Here is a 16,517-nt window from a genome sequence, read left to right as displayed (position 1 = left end):
TGTTTGCAGTAATATATTTTCTAATGTATTATTGTAGTGGCAAATCATACAAAATAGATATATGTAGGTGATGGATATGAGAAAATTTGTGAGGGCTCTGCATACAGATAAGGTGAGAACAATATTTTTCATAGGAATTAAGATGATAAGAGCAAACAATTTCATTTACTCCCTCTCATTTTACCTTTTATATTGTGCGGCTGTTTTTGCCATATCGTTGTAGGCAAATTGATAGTAATTCATGGTCAAGTTGATGTGATTGAGTGGGTTTTTTTTCTCATTCTTTCTCTCTCTCAATATTCGTGCGTGTGCCTCTTGCGAAGGCTTCAGGTGATGACGATGAAAAAAATTGTTGACAGTGAAAATCTTGGGTGTAAAGCCAATGTTTTATTTTATCTATCAATTATGATCTCCATTTGAATGTTCCTTCAACTTTTTTTTCTTCTAATGGAATTTTATGTAGCATAATACATTGTCAAGGTGTTCGAGACACATCGGTAATGTTTACAATAATACAATTTTTGTAGATTTTTTTTTAAATAAAATTGTCTCGTGTTGTTATTTTTAATTAATAATTTCATTCATATATGCAAATTAAGATTATTTAAAAAATATATTATTGAATCATATGCGTTACGAGGCTATCACACTTAAGCTCCAAGTGTTTGAGCATCATAACCTCTATGTGAGTACGAGAGAAACAACAACGCTGTTTTTTCTCGTTCTTTCACATGTAAAATCTTAAGCATCAAGCGCTTAGAGCTTAAGTGTGATAACTCCCTTAGAAGCAAATGTAGATAAATCTTTAAAAAGTAGTGTGTTGCGTGATATTACTGATTCATGTCTATTTCACTTTGCAATGCATACAATATGAAAAAGAAAACATGCTTTAATGCACGCACAAGAAGCATAAGCATAAAATGAATTACCAAGCAATATTTTTTAATATAAGTTCGACAATGTATGAATTCTATTCTAATAAGTTAGTTTATCAGCTACAGGTATTGTGCACAGAAGGTCAAAATTTACAGAAAAGAAACAAGAAAGCATATGTTCAAGAAGCATAACTACATGCAAAAATTATATAAGAAAAGATAATATACTAGATCTATGGAATAATTCTTTTTTGCATTTTAAACGCTTTGTTTTGAAGTTTTTCATTGAAATATACCTAACAAAGTTTTTAATTTTTTTACCACAAGAAGCATATGCTGCTCTGAGGTATAAACAAATGAGTATTTTTGTTGTTGTAATTTTTATTTCTACTAGCCGTTAGGAGGATGTTAAAAAACCAAATTATTTCCCTAAAGAAACTATCACAGTAAATTTTTGTGATAAATTAGACTTTGGATACTTTTCATGGAATTGTAAAATGCTCAAAAAAAGTAAACAAATAATGTTCTTGGGACATCTTGAATTCTTATTTGTTTGTGTACACTAAAAAAAATTCAACAGTAAGGTGTGTATGCGTGGATGTTCAGGAGGTTGGTGGAGGAAGATCAAGAAAGAAGAATATCGTTGAAGAATTTTTTTCTTGGCGCGCACAGTGGAAGAAATATTTTATCGTGGCGCAAAGCTCTATGTTGCGATGTCTCTCTCAAGAAAAAAAAATCCGTGGGTTTGGTGAAAGAAAAGTGAAATAACATACACCCAGAAATCGATATTGTAGAGACTCCTATTTTGAAATGACTTTGCGCTCACAAGGATTGTGTTGAGGAAAAATGAATGTATAGGAAAAAAAAGAAGAAGTTATTTTGCAATAAATTCCCTAACAATGTGTACCAATTCTCGCGCTGGTAGTGTGGGTGGGAAAAAATTGGCATTTTGAGGATGTTGTATAAATTTTGTTTCAGACATTTTATGCTTAATTTTGCAATGAAATTGATTTGTTGAATTTTTGTCTATATGTTTGCAGACATTCTTTCATCGTCGGAAATGGCACCGAGTAGTGGTCCCGAAATGACGCCAAATGATAAACTTCTTCAGTCGCTGGAGAAGCAACTGAATATTGAGATGAAAGTGAAGAATGGGGCTGAGAATATGATTCAATCCATTTCTGGGGGTCACCATGGGCGTGATAAGAAACTTTTGGCGGAAGCACAGCAAATGCTGGCGGATTCCAAAGCAAAAATTGAATTTCTCAAGTTGCGCATTCTCAAGGTGCGACAGAATAGGCATGTTAATCAGGTGTCGGAGGAGAATGGGGATGTGAGGCCACGGGATTTGGAGACATCCCTCGAGGAGAGAATTGAGGAGCTTCGGCATCGTTTGCGGATTGAAGCAGCGGTGGTTGATGGTGCAAAAAATGTGATAAGAACACTGCAAAATAGCAAAGTTCCAGACAAAAAAGCCCTCCAAGAGGTGAGTTTGCCAATTCTCGTTTCTTTTTCTTATAAAACACAATTTTAATGCTTAAAAAAAGAATCCAGCAGTTCAATTATACAATTTTTAATATTATAAAACCTGCAATACCTGCCCGGTGGTGTCTTTTGCAATTGCACATACGGGAGGAAGTACAATCGTCTGATTTAATTTATATTAAATAATCAAGCAAAAAACACAAGAGTGTCGAGAAAAGGTGCAACCACCGGAGAATGCATGAAATGGTGTGGAGATTAAAAATAAAATCTCCACAGTGCTCTTATAAAATCTCTTATTTTGTAGCGTGTATTTCATCATACATCAAGGTATTTTCACCGTGATTTCATATGACACTCCATACACTTCCTAATTGCACAAAAAACAACAAAGATCGCGCTTTAAATCACGAGATGCTCTATTTAATTTATTTCTTATTTTATTCACATTTTATAAGAAGTAGTAGAAGAAGAAGAAGATAAAAAAAGTCCAATGCAGTGTGTGAGATATTTTTTTCTAAAAAAATGTTTTCATATAAATTTACAAAATTATTCTTTTATGTCACACTATAATAAGTTATATGAGGTTTTTTTTGTCTGTGTGATATATACTTGTCACATAATGCATTATATTTCTTTCATTTTTCAAATTGTACAATAAATTTCAAAATTATATTCATCTCGAGACAAAATATTTCTCTCGCTTGAGAAATATTGCCGTCAGTGAAAGAATATCACGGAGAAATCTGAGATACTTTTTTTTTTTTTCATTTTAATAGTTTTTGGTTGATGCAAAAGAAATGGTTGGTTCTGTTGTGGAAAAAAATATTCTCGATGTTGTATTTTATTGTAGAAAAAAAGAGAGTTTCTAGTGGATTCGAACCTGAGTGATTTGGTTTGAGAGAACAGCAATTTAACCCTCTGTGCCACATTTCTCTCTAATTCAAATTAATAATGGATTAAATCTACGTATTAAAGTTTCACTAAAACTGCAGTAAAAAAGTTATTTAAGGGATGGTCACGTTATTTTGGAAACTCGGGGACTTTCAAGAGCGATTTTCAAGCCAATTTTGAAACCAAAAATTCGAAATTTGCTTGCATTCTTGTTAAATGGCCAAATATTGATAAGAATTCAGTATTTTCAATTTAGAAAATAAATTTTTGTGCTCAGAAAAATTATTTGAAATTCTCACATTTTGGCCATTTTGTTCCTGTAGAGTTTCCAAAATAACGTGACCATCCCTTATTTAAAATTCAATGTTATTTATCCAAGTATTTATCCCATTAAAAATTAAAATGAATAATTTAGTGGAAAAATTCATGATTTATTGACTTTTCTTTAAGACATTTTATAGGTAAGAAAAACTAAATTATGAGAAAAAAAAAAAGCATTTTTTATTGAAAAATGAAACATAAAATTCTAAAAGAAACTTTTATGAAAAATTAATTCAGGAATTATAAAAAAATCAATTCTTTTGCAAAATCTAATTTCTCATCTTCCGTGACTTTTGCGCTTGTTGTTATCCCATTTATATTGAAAAGACATTAAATGTGATCAGTTTCAGTAGATAAAATGTGGAAGATATAAAATTTTATATAATGGCAAAATGTTTCTGTGGCGTTTTTCTTTTTACTATGTGGGAATCTTAAGTGAGTTTTAATTCACACAGAATGTCTTCAAGTGCTTCTTGATCTTGTGATATGAATGACTCTCTTGAAGATGATCTTTTTAAGCCCCCCTCCCCATCCCCCAAAAAGTGACAAGACTCTTTGGGAAAATACTCCGCAAGTTGTCTTCCTGGGAAAATATTTTGTGCAAATTTTTGATAAATTTGTGAGATTATTGCCATCAATTGATGGGTTTGCCCTTTTAAACTCACTCACAGATGCACAACAAAATGTCGAGAATGGGGGAAAAATAGTGCGGTGATGTCGTGGAAAATGAGTGCAATGGGTTGAGGAGACGCGCGCGGTGATGTAATTGATGTGAAGGCATTTTCTCACACGTTTTGCTCGCGCGGCAAAAGGCTGATGCCGTTTTTTTTTTCCTTTCATTCTTTCATTAAAAGAGTTTAGATTGTGTGTGGGAAAATGTGGACGCGAGTTGAACGGTTTGGCTCTCTAAATATACCAAACCGACCATTTTCACGATGATATCCCACCACAGAGCCTCAAACAAGACTTTTCCAAGTCTATAATTAAAAGAACGACAGTTTGGCTGTCCTGCTCAAAATTTCCCATTTCCACTGTTTGCGGGAAAAAGAGATTCGATTTGAATGTTCCTTGCCAGATAGAGAGAAAGATTGTCGGAAAAATATAACCATGAAGTTATGTTGAACAGACCCCTGGCAGATTTGATGAAGCAACATAATTTTTGATTATTTATTTTGTTGATTTTTTTTTATTCTTTAATTGGATTGATTTAATTCATTATTCTCTAGAATATTCAAAAGAGAATATTAGTTTATCCGATTTTGCATACCTAAACCTCTCAGTCAGAAGAAGCGGATAGTCTTTTTTCCAGTAAAAATAAAGTATTTTTTTTATATACATAGAGTGTTCCATTATTTCCGTCATGGACCTGTTAAAATATATGTATGTGAAAATTCGTATAGAGCGAATTGAATGCTGACGAGTTGGCATTTTCGTTTGGGTGGAAAATTGGGTGGTCAGAATTTCTCTGGCAAGTTAGTCTCAAAGAGTCTCACATCACTCTCGGTTTTATTCCAATTTTAGTGTAGCTACTTAATAAACTTTTTCATTTCAATTCACTCTTCTTAGTTTCTCTTTAAAAAAAATCTCCATAAAGTTTATTTTAATAAAAAATATAGTTTTTTGCGCTAAAAAAAAAGATTTTTTTCTCGACTTTCGTGCAACATTGAGAATTCACAAGGATTCCTCGAAAGATTCTTCGAATTTTACTCTCCAGAAAAATGTTTAAAATAAAAAATACTTTTGGTGACACAATTCCGGGAAAAAAATGTGAATAATTTTGGAATTTCATGAAATTGAAAAGAAAATTTCTCCCACCGTTCAATGAGGTTCTTGTGTGTTTAAAAAAAATTAATCACTATAAATTCTTCGAAGAAATGTCTGTGTGAGTGTATATCTGCCGTGTACAAAAGCAACCACCACCACCGCTATAAGAAGAAGAAAAGTGTGTTCCGTTTGTCAGTTTTCTTCTGTTATTATTAGTATTAATAATCTGACTAAATAGAAGAAGTGCGAAGAGAAAAAATAAAGCAAAGAACAAGGAAGAAAATTGTGTACGAAGAGAATACCAGCTGTGTGTCCCCATTCGCATTAGTGGAAGTGTCTGTTGTGCGTGTGATTTGGGATTGATTAGCTTGCCAATATATTTTCTGCAACAATATTGCATGGGATGATGCAGTGTGACAAGAAATGCAGCAACACGAGATGATGAGTGGCAAGACGAATGAAATAACAGCAGAATGGACGGTACATGCACAACTAACACTCAGTCATCCTGGTGATGGAACATCCACGGCGGATGGTGACCCAAAACCCGTGACTGTTGTTTACAAATGGAGTTCAGACGATGTGAAAGATGCTCTCGAGACAGATGGAAGAACCAAAGGGAATGTTTCCTTTTCGTCATCATCATCGAAACGACAAGTTGAGAAAGAAAATGAAAATAAACTTCTAATTTATTCTTTTCATTTTTAATTCTCTAAACAAATTTTCACTTTTAACAGGAGGCTGATGAGGCGCATCAGCAAGAGAAGGTGCCACAGTGCAAGAGTACGTGTAGCATTGTACTATCCGCCTGTGCGGATTTATTTCCTATAAATGCTCAAAATAAATATGACCCAAATACGAAAAGGAATTTTGACACAGTTCTACTCACGCAAGATCAGGTAATGCGTGCGTGTGTTGGAGTTTAAATATAATTTAAATGACGCAAGACTAATTAGAAATCCATTTTTTGTGATCTCACACGATCAGGGATCTTCAATGCATCTCACCCCGAGAATTATTCCCCTAAAAGATGCCTTCTCACAAACAACCCCAAGTGATTGTGAGGTACCACCTGTGAGGATTCAGCGAAAGTCCTCACAGACGGAGAAGAGAACCTACGATTATCGCAGAAAGACGGAATCAATGCTCTCACCACCACCCAATATGCAACCTCAGACACCTGTTGACGAAGGGAAAGTTAATTCGGTAATAAGTTTCGCACAAAAAAAAAATCGCTGAAGTCTTTCTTTCTTTCATCTCAAAGGGGGGCTCTCTCACAGAAAATTATTCTGTTTAACTTTCGAATTATAACGTACCCTGGAGATGATTGACGCACAATTTCCTCACAATCTTCCAATCCATTCTCTCCTCACCTTATGCGACAATTTTTCTCTCTCACAATTTTGCGGTAATCTCTTTGATGTCTCTGTCAATGGCATAGTCAGGCGTAATTCAGACAGTTTAAGTTTAATTTCTCTAGATATAAAAATTGTTTTTTTTTAAACGTTAATAATGCTCTTCGCGTTATAAAATAAATGTCAAACGTTAGAATAAACGAAACAATATAAGAAGAAATGACGAAGATTGAATGTCGCGTCAAGTGATAAAAAATAACTGTTTAATATAGAAAACAATTTCAAATTTTTAACTTTAAAGAAACATCGCACGTTAGAAAAACAACGTCAAACATTATAAAATGTCAAACATCAAACGTTTTAAAAAAAAGGGGAACAGATTATAAAGGAAACGTTGAAGATTAGAATAAACTTTGATTGGAATTTGCATAATAAATTTTCAAAAACTGCTTATTTGAATTCAATTGCCGTTAATGAGATTTAGAAATTTTATTCTTGATAAATCCAAGGGATGTTTATCTACTGAATATTTGGAATATTTTAGCGAATCGTCCGAATTTTGACGAATAATCAGACTGTTGGCAAATAATCTGAACTGAATCTTGACGAATATAATAATATCTAATAGTTCTAATCTTCTTCATAAATAATCCGAATTTTGACGAATAGTAAGAATCACGACAAATAATCCTAATCTCGACGAATAATCCGATTCTTCTTCTTCAAATAATCCGATTCTCGACGAGTAATTCGAATTTTGACGAAAAGTTCGAGTCTTCTTGAAAAATAGTCCGAGACTTGACGAATAATTCGAAAATGTTTGTTCAGATAAACGCCCCTTGGATAAATCTCAATGTCTAAGTCCTTCCTTTGAATTAATCCTTTAAAAGAATATTCTTTCTTTTTAAAGAAAATTATTTCTTTTAACTATATATTCTTTAAAAAATATATTCTTTGTTTTTTTTTGTAATAAATGAAAGATTCTCTTTATTTTGGGAAAAGAACCGAATTTGTGTCAATATAATTCAAAAATTCTTTCAATTGAGAAATTCTGTTTCAGCACGAGATTTCAAGTCGGTTAGTAAAGAAATTTAAAATGTTTGTTCCAAAAATTAATTTTTAAGCATTCTAACGAATAAAATAGGCGTATTTTTGACGAAAACTATCAAAGAAAGTTTTAGTTTGAAATAATTTCCGGGAATTTAGCATGAGAGAACCCCCCAAAAGAGTCACGAATTTCACTTGAAATGAAGTGACCTGAAATGAAGCATGAAAGCACCTCATCGTGGTTTTGATGCGGATTTCCTATTTATAGTCCCAGTATGGATTGTCACGTTCTCCACTGAATCGATACTCACCGTCGTACACATCCCCCACGTCCAGCAAAAGGGGTGGTAGTGCCAAAAAACCCCCGCGGACTGTTCACATTGATGTGTACTGTACGGCATCGGATGGAGATGAGGGCTCAAGTTCGTCATCGTCATCGGTGTCGTCGGAAAATGTGGATCCCGTGGAGGATGTTGAGTCCAATTCAACGCCCCAAACGGTGTATGAGTCGCAGCAAATGAAGTTGATGCACAAACGTGTGGGGAAGTTTGATCTACCACGGCGTCTCGGTGGGAATCGTTTAGGTGATTTTAAAGTCGCTTCATTCAATGAAACTTTGCACTGAGGTTACATCTTTTCACGGAGAATTGGTGGAGCCTTTGCTCCTTATAGCTTCTTGTTAAATTACAGATAAAGTTAAAAAATTGGAGCTTTTGTGCAAAGTTTATTTGAATTGATTGTTGCTTCATTGTTTGATCAAGAGATTTGAAAGGATTCTTTTCTGTTTCAATAACTAAACATAAACACGCAGCAGAATCAACGGGAAGGGGTATTAAGACGAATTTGGGATCACTCAGCAAGGAGAATGTGCAACAATTGTCAAGTAAATCCAGCATGGCGGATGAGATTAATGAATCAAAGCAAATTCTCTTTGATAAGCATTTGGGTGGAAGTAGTAGTGGTGGCAGTAGGATGTCCCTGAGGCAGAAATTGATGAAAGACACAAGTGATGATTGCCTTAGCTCCAACTATCCCAATTCATCGTACTCCACATTCCGCGATATGACCGTGAGCAGCATCTCAAGTGCTCAGGCATCCACATCGGCTCTCTTTGAGGATCTCATGGAGACATCGTGGAAGGAGTCAGAGTACGAAATGGCCCATGCTCCACATGCATCCTCAGTGGCACAATCGTCGGATAGTTTTGAGTATGATAATGCAAATGATCGCAATAGGATACGGCAGATGGAGGAGCAGTGGCAGCGAAAGAATGCTGCCTCAACGGATAAAGTGTGGAACTCGCCGCAGGCTGAACGGAAGTTCCTCATGCAGCAGCAGAGAATGAATGAATTTATGCGGCAAAAGGAGCAAGGGGAGCGCATGAAGAGAGTTTTGGGTGTGCTGGAGACGGATGATTCGGAGCATTCGGGAAATATAAGTGAATCAGACAGGGGGTACCATCTGGATCCACCACAGATGGCTAAGACCCTCTGTCCCAATGTAATGATAGGCATGGGAATGTCCGTGAAGGAACCGAGTCCAGCTTCAACTGCCAAAACCACTCAATCCACCAATTTGGAGGAGCCACGAAGGGAAGTGTCGGAGCCCAAAGATGTGTGGCCCGGAGTAGCCCTGAGGCGGCCACCACCGACCTTCCTGAACTTCTCCAGGGACTCTGAGAGTGCGTCTTCATCCCTCGTTAGTCACCTTTCGGGCTACACGCATGAGTATCTGTCGAAAGCGAGGAAATTCGGAGCTGTTGTGGGTGCTCTGAGGAAACCAGGACACCATGTGGGTCCTGCTAAGAATCCCGACTGCCAGTGCGAGCACTGCCGACGATGGATGGCAGAACGTGATAAAGGAAGAGGGAGATCCAGTTCAATATCTGGTCCACTGACCTTTGATGGTTTCCGCGCGAGAAGGAATTATATTTGAAAATAAAATCAAATTATATACATTGAATGTGCATTTAATCAATAAAATTAATTTGCGCGAAGAATTCCTTCTTTGATTCAATGTCTGTTGAATTTCGAAACGACAGACATTGAATGAAGAATGTCTTCTTCTGCAAAATGTAAATATATTTTACATAGTTTTCCTCCACAGAAGAATAAAATTAATCAATGTAACTCCACATAAAAAAGAAATAATAGGAAAATAATTCCATTTGTCAGATTGTTATCAATGTTATCACAGCACATAGATCAATACAATACATGTATAATAAATTTATTTTTAAAAATATTCAGTCTCAGTATTTTTATTTTTATTTTACTCTACAGGAAAAGTTTAAAAAAATTGAATTGCTGGATTAAAGAAAAAAACAAGAAGTTTGAAAATTTAATTTATAATTAAATAAATAAAAATTCTTTCCTCGGGGAATGTTTAGGCACAATCTCGGCTATCAGAGTCATCACGAAAGTTGGATCTCCTGCGGAAGGCGCTTGAATTGCGTCGAAATGAATTACCACCGGATTCACCGGCTGCGAAGCAGCTGAAGAAGGAATTACAGAGTGTGCAGGCATCAAGTCCCGTCCCGGTGACTTATACATCACTTCAACCCTTCCGTGGGGGTAGCGAAGGGAAGCCGGTGCAGTCACATTCATCACTGAGTCGCTGTGCTGCCGTCACGGGAAAGCTGGAGGTACGTTTAATGGGTTGTCAGGATCTATTGGAGGAAGTTCCGGGGAGATCACGTCGCGACAAGGACACCGCATCGAGTCCAACGGGAGATTTGAGGAGTTTCGTCAAAGGTGTAACAAGTAGAAGTTCCTCAAAGAGCTACAGCGTCAAGGATGAGACGTCATCTGAGATTATGGCAATAATAAAATTGGACAACACAACAGTGGGACAAACGTCGTGGAAGCCATGCTCGCAACAGGCATGGGATCAGCGCTTCTCAATCGATCTAGACCGATCGCGTGAGCTGGAAATTGGTATTTACTGGCGCGACTGGCGATCACTGTGTGCTGTTAAATTCCTCCGTCTTGAGGAATTCATTGATGACATTCGGCATGGTATGGCGCTGCAGCTGGAGCCACAGGGACTTCTCTTTGCCGAAATTAAATTTCTCAATCCGATGATTTCGCGTAAGCCAAAGCTTCAGCGTCAACGGATGATCTTCAATAAGCAACAAGTGAAGAATATTCCACGCGCTAAGCAGATGAATATTAATGTGGCCACATGGGGGAGGCTCCTCAAGAGGAATACCCCATCAATTCAGCAAACCCCCCAGCCGGCTACGCCAACAAGTTTTGGTCATGAGAGCAGTAGTGGCCCACAGCCGACACAGCTTGTCTTTGATACGTCAATCACGGAGAATGATCCAGTTGAGACACCCGGAGATAATCCCGATGTCAACATTGTGGGGCTCAGCGGTGCCAGGCCTTTAGGTAAAGAATCTCTCAAAGAGAGAGACAAAATGAAACTTTTTTTTTGTAATTGCTCATAAGATTTTTCACGGAAATTCCAAATAGGCATCCAAGGAATGGCTATTCTGGGTCAGGAAGCCGCTGCGGTGGTCAATCAGAAGAATCAAAATAACAATGGGACTGTTTCAATGCCTCCGCCTAGACCGCAGCAGCCACCACCTGTTCTTACATCGTTCCAACAGAAGAAATCTCCGGCTACAACGCCACCCACCTCCGTCAAAATGGACAAAGAGGTAAGTCAAAGAGCTTTTTTTTTATTTTTCTTTTGTAAAAAAATTGTACAAAAAGGGAATTTTCTAATTAAGAGAGAAAATATTAATTTTTTTTAAAGATTTCTTTAGTTATTTTATTTGGAGAAGAAGAAAATATTTTTTTTTTAAATTAATTTGAAAGATTATTAATTCGCGATTTCGAAAGAATAGAGGCAAGGATTTTAAGGAAATCGCCTTGACGGATAAATATATTTATAAGGGATTTAAATAAAACTGCCGAAACTTCAAGAATTTCTTCGATTTTATTCTGAAATTATTAGAAAAATAAAATAATTAAATTGCATGAAGATCTTAATTTTAATTTTCAAATTAAAAAAAAATCTTCTCTTTTGGAATGTTACGAAAAAACTAAAAGAATGACAAAATTTCCAAATTTTCTCCTTAATGCACGTAATTTTAATGGGAGACGGGGGAGATTTTTGCACAACTTTTGGGTTTCCTGGGCATGAATTCTCTTAGAGTGAAAAATTCCCGTGATAAACTCCTGAAGGCTTTAGCGCTTTAAAAGAAACGTGAAAACTGGGAAAATCTTACGGGAGTTTATAACGGATGCATTACTTTTCTTAGAATATCAAGCCCACGTGAAGTTTAACACACTTATTCCCTGCAAAGAGCCTTCGGGAGTTTATCACGAGAGTTTTTCACTCTTAGAGAATACAGCCCCTGGAATTGTACAATAAAGAATGATTTGCAAAATCTTTAAAATTTTTCCTGTGTAAATAAGTCTTTACACCACACAAAAATTTAATACTTTGAGCGGCCATTTTGGACCAAGATGAAGAGGAAAAACGAAAAAAGAAGCCGATAGAAGGAAAAAGTTTATAAAGTTTTGAAAAGAAAAAGAAAAATGGTTGGAAAAACATTGTTTTGTTATGGGCGTTAGTTACAGAATGCACTGCAAGAATTTGATTTTCTGCAACATGTCGATCAGCAACAGCTACACGTGGACAAGCAGCAGCAGAGGCCAGAGACGACGCATATTCAGTCGTCGGCACAGCATGTGGCTACGGAGTCCTCATCAGCTCTGTCACGTGAACTTTTCCGTCCTGTACTGGCAATGCCGCCCGTTGTGCTGATGGGCGGCGGTGGGGGTGGTGCACACTTCGGAATGATGCCCACACCGAGCCCCATTGTGGAGATGCCACCGTCACCAGCGCCCAGTCAATTGCAAATTGTTGATTTTCCCGATGACGATTGCATCGAGGTCAGAAAGTCCCATCATCATGATGAATTTGCTTGTGCTGCTCTAATATCCTCATAAACATTTTTTTTGCATCGATATCACAATTTAATTCTCTTTTATCTTTCTCTTTCTCACGAAGTATTTTCCACTCTATTTTGGCTCTAAAATGAATGCTCAAAAAATTAAAATTTACAAAAAAAATCAAACATCAAAGACTAACAATTTCATGGCGTTGTTGTATGTTTTCATGATTTTGTGTGCAACTAATAATGAATAATTTTGAGCGCCTAAATACTAATTATTTTGAATATTTAGTAATCTAATTGGCAAATTAAGGGATCATAAATCATCCATTCGGCATTAAATTGTGTGTGTGTTAGGTAAAATAAAATAAATGGAGAAAGTGCAGAGAAGAGCTTCTCGCGCGCGGGAATAAATTGCAATTTGTAGGAGTTTCAGCTTTAGATGTTTTGTTGAGAAGTTGTGGGAATTTTATTCAAGTAAATCAAATTGATTTGTTGCGAGATTTCTTTTGGCAATTTTTTTTGGTTTAAAAATGTTTAAGAGGTCTACCAACAAAATTTTATTGAACAAACATTCCCTCTGTGACCGTGACTTTGGCGTGCATAAAAAGGGAGAAGAAAAAAGTTTCCAATTCATGGACAAATTGCCATTTCACGAAGAATCTATTTTTAAATAAATTTTTACCTTTTTAAAATCAATAGCGACTTGTGTTTTATAGTTCTCTTGTGGCAGCTTAAGTAAAAAAGAAAATTAAAAAATAACAAAATTGTTGAGCACAACAACTCCCTCATCCTCGATGAAAGATTTTCCCTTTGCTTTGTAAAGAGAATTCTTTGTACCTCGTGGATTTCTGCATGATTGAATAATCAAGGGGATTTAATTGAATTTAGAGAAGCAAAAGGGTGGATATTAATAGTTGGATGCATATCGAAGCTTAAAATGGAGGCGAATTTTATGGTTTCTTTTGTGATTTAATTTCTCTTGAAAGGCGACGGTGTGACGATGTTCTCAAAGCAATTTTTTTAAAAACTTTTTTGTGGTTAAATCAATATAAAGAGTTTCCCTGTAGAAATTTTCAATGTTGTTGAGGTTTTTTCGTCAATAGAACTTAATTTACATTGATTTATTTAATTTTTGTTGTTAGAAATTTTTTTTAATTGATTTTTGCTTTATAAAATCAAAAGAATCTATTTTCATGTTGAAATCAGAGCTAAAATTACATTAAAAAGAATAGAAAACGAATTTTCAAACGTCAAAATTGAAATGAAACAAGAAACATTTCAAAGGGAACGTCGAACGTTACCAACGTTACAAAAGGAACGTAAAATGTTAGAAAAAAAACGTCAGACATTAATAAAGAAACGTCAGATGTCAATAAACAAACGTCAAACTTTTGACAAGAAACGTCAAAAGTTTAAAGATTAACGTTAAAAATTAACATCAAGAAGTGTCAAATATTCGTCAAGGAATCTAAAGTTATTTTTAAAATTAATTTCCAATGCTTTCAGAATTAAAATAAATCTTAAAACTTTCTTGAATAGATTTGTTAAAGTAATAAAAAAAATTCGTTTTACCCCCGAAGGTGGAGCTTCAGTGCAAGATTTATTGGAACAGAGTAAAGAAGAGTTTTGGTGTAATAATTTTTTTAAAACTTTTTATTATGTAATCTCTCAAAAAAATTCTTAAATATTTACCTACCTTTTAATCTTTTTTTTTTGTAATTAAAAAAAAACAAGCTCAACATTACATTTCTCTTAGGAATTTTAAATAACATCTGTGAGAACTTTTCTGCATCTTTTTTTTTGTAATTAAAAAAAAACAAGCTCAACATTACATTTCTCTTAGGAATTTTAAATAACATCTGTGAGAACTTTTCTGCATTTTTTTTTATCAAAAATAATTTAAAATTAAAACATTTTACGTTTTCATTAAGCTAAACCACTTCAAAAAAAAAATTTTTTTTAACATCATCACTCCTTATAGGTGATTCAGCCCCTTGAGAATATTTCCCTGAACAACAACCCACAATTTGGGGGATCGGCAATGCCACAGCCAATCTTCCATCAGGCAATGCCCAAATATCATCCACCACCGACACAACCACCCCCAGCACCGCCAGTTGCTCAAGTTTCGCGCAGTCAGCAGCAGCAGCAGCAGCAGCAAGCTCAAGGGCATGTGATTCCGCCACCGAATGAATTTATCGGTGATGGCCCACCGACTCCTGCATCCCGACGTCCCGTACGGGGGCAGCTGCAGTACCGCGACAGTGCGTACGAATCACGACGGCAGTCACAGACGCAGGGGCTCTCAATGGATAGCTTCAAGTTGCTCAGTGTTCTGGGGCGGGGGCATTTTGGGAAGGTTATCTTGTCGCAGTATCGCAATACGGGCGAATATTTTGCCATAAAGGCACTCAAGAAGGGCGATATCATTTCACGCGATGAAGTTGAGTCACTTCTCAGTGAGAAACGTATCTTTGAGGTGGCCAATGCCATGCGACATCCCTTCCTTGTTAACCTCTTTGCGTGCTTCCAAACGGAACAGCATGTTTGCTTCGTGATGGAATACGCTGCTGGTGGGGATCTCATGATGCACATTCACACGGATGTCTTCTCCGAACCACGTGCTGTCTTCTACGCATCGTGCGTTGTGCTGGGGCTACAATATCTCCACGAGAGCAAAATTATCTATCGTGATCTCAAATTAGACAACTTGCTCTTGGATACTGAAGGTAATACAACGCGAGAGATTTTTTTTATCAAAATAAATTGAGGAAAATTAAATTTTATTTTTACTTTCTTTCAGGCTACGTAAAAATTGCTGATTTTGGTCTTTGCAAGGAGGGAATGGGTTTCGGTGATCGCACAGGAACTTTCTGTGGTACACCGGAATTCCTGGCGCCAGAAGTTCTCACAGAGACATCATATACACGCGCCGTAGACTGGTGGGGTCTTGGGGTTCTCATCTTCGAGATGCTAGTGGGTGAATCTCCTTTTCCCGGGGACGACGAGGAGGAGGTGTTTGACTCAATTGTCAACGACGAAGTGAGATACCCGAGATTCCTCTCCCTTGAGGCCATTGCAATCATGAGACGGGTAAGTCTGCAATTTTAGTGTTTTTCTTTGTTAGGTGATTTTTCGTGAATTTTTTAATTTCTTCTGAAATTTCAAGGATTTTTTGGTCACTCAGTAAGACCATTTATCCCAAGTTTTTAACGTTTAAAGTTCTGTCTGAAATTTATTTTGCTTAAAGTCTGTTCCGGAGTTTCCAGTGTTAGACATTTGTTCCAAAAATTCTATATTTAAAGTTTTAATTAATGATTTATCCGGAATTTGTAAACTTAAATTCAGTTCCGGATTGATCTAAAATTTCAAATATTTAATGTTTTTTTCCGGAATAATGAAGGTTAAATTTTTTTTACGGAATTTCTAACGTTAAGCATTGATTTTATCAAAAAATTTCTGTCGTTTAAGTTTTGCTTTGAAATTTATAAAGTTAGACATTTTTCCAGGAATTTCCAATGGTCAATGTTTCGTCCAGAATCTGGACTCCAGAATGTCCAACGTTTAATGATTTTTTCGGAGTTTATAAGTTTAAAATTTTTATTAGAAATTTTGAACGATAAAAGTTTTATTCGGAATTCATAATGTTTTTAATTGACTCTTGATTTCCTACCGTTTATATTTTCATTCCGAATTTCTAACGTTAAATGATTAATCCGGATTTGAAAAGCTTCATTTTATCTCGGAATTTCTGATATTTCCATGATGATTCGGAATTTTTAAAGAGTTTAAAGTTTTATTCAGAATTCATAATATTTTCTACAATTTAAAATTTTCTTTCTAATTTCAAAAATTCAATATCTTATC

At 35.8% G+C, this 16,517-nt stretch overlaps 3 protein-coding genes across 19 annotated transcripts in view; 2 read left to right on the top strand and 1 right to left on the bottom strand.

Moving 5' to 3' along the window:
* Positions 1-16,517, bottom strand: part of LOC129793173 (uncharacterized) — a 1,136,769-nt gene that overhangs the window by 547,955 nt on the left and 572,297 nt on the right. The gene's annotated exons all lie outside the window — the stretch shown is intronic.
* Positions 1-16,517, top strand: part of LOC129793153 (serine/threonine-protein kinase N) — a 48,158-nt gene that overhangs the window by 28,009 nt on the left and 3,632 nt on the right. For 7 of the 16 annotated variants that reach the window (XM_055832865.1, XM_055832859.1, XM_055832861.1 and 4 more), the window contains 6 exons: positions 1,916-2,361; positions 10,128-11,130; positions 11,215-11,402; positions 12,325-12,645; positions 14,632-15,379; positions 15,454-15,743. In XM_055832865.1, the coding sequence (XP_055688840.1) occupies positions 1,916-2,361; positions 10,128-11,130; positions 11,215-11,402; positions 12,325-12,645; positions 14,632-15,379; positions 15,454-15,743 (2,996 nt within the window). The remainder of the gene's footprint in view (positions 1-1,915; positions 2,362-10,127; positions 11,131-11,214; positions 11,403-12,324; positions 12,646-14,631; positions 15,380-15,453; positions 15,744-16,517) is intronic. The other 9 variants (XM_055832872.1, XM_055832871.1, XM_055832870.1 and 6 more) reach the window with 3 other exon arrangements.
* Positions 3,625-9,980, top strand: LOC129793176 (uncharacterized). 2 transcript variants are annotated; one of them, XM_055832969.1, is made up of 5 exons: positions 3,625-5,993; positions 6,074-6,235; positions 6,324-6,542; positions 8,007-8,322; positions 8,553-9,980. In XM_055832969.1, the coding sequence occupies exons 1-5, from the start codon at positions 5,760-5,762 to the stop codon at positions 9,671-9,673; spliced, it is 2,052 nt and encodes a 683-aa protein (XP_055688944.1). In that variant the 5' UTR covers positions 3,625-5,759; the 3' UTR covers positions 9,674-9,980. The 2 variants fall into 2 exon arrangements, with proteins under 2 accessions (XP_055688944.1, XP_055688943.1); XM_055832968.1 differs by having other exon boundaries at positions 8,550-9,980.

Source organism: Lutzomyia longipalpis, chromosome 3 (assembly GCF_024334085.1).
Source record: "Lutzomyia longipalpis isolate SR_M1_2022 chromosome 3, ASM2433408v1".
NCBI classification, from domain to species: Eukaryota; Metazoa; Arthropoda; class Insecta; order Diptera; family Psychodidae; genus Lutzomyia; species Lutzomyia longipalpis.
Note: the sequence above shows the minus strand (reverse complement) of the source record. Positions and strands in the feature narration are given on the sequence as shown.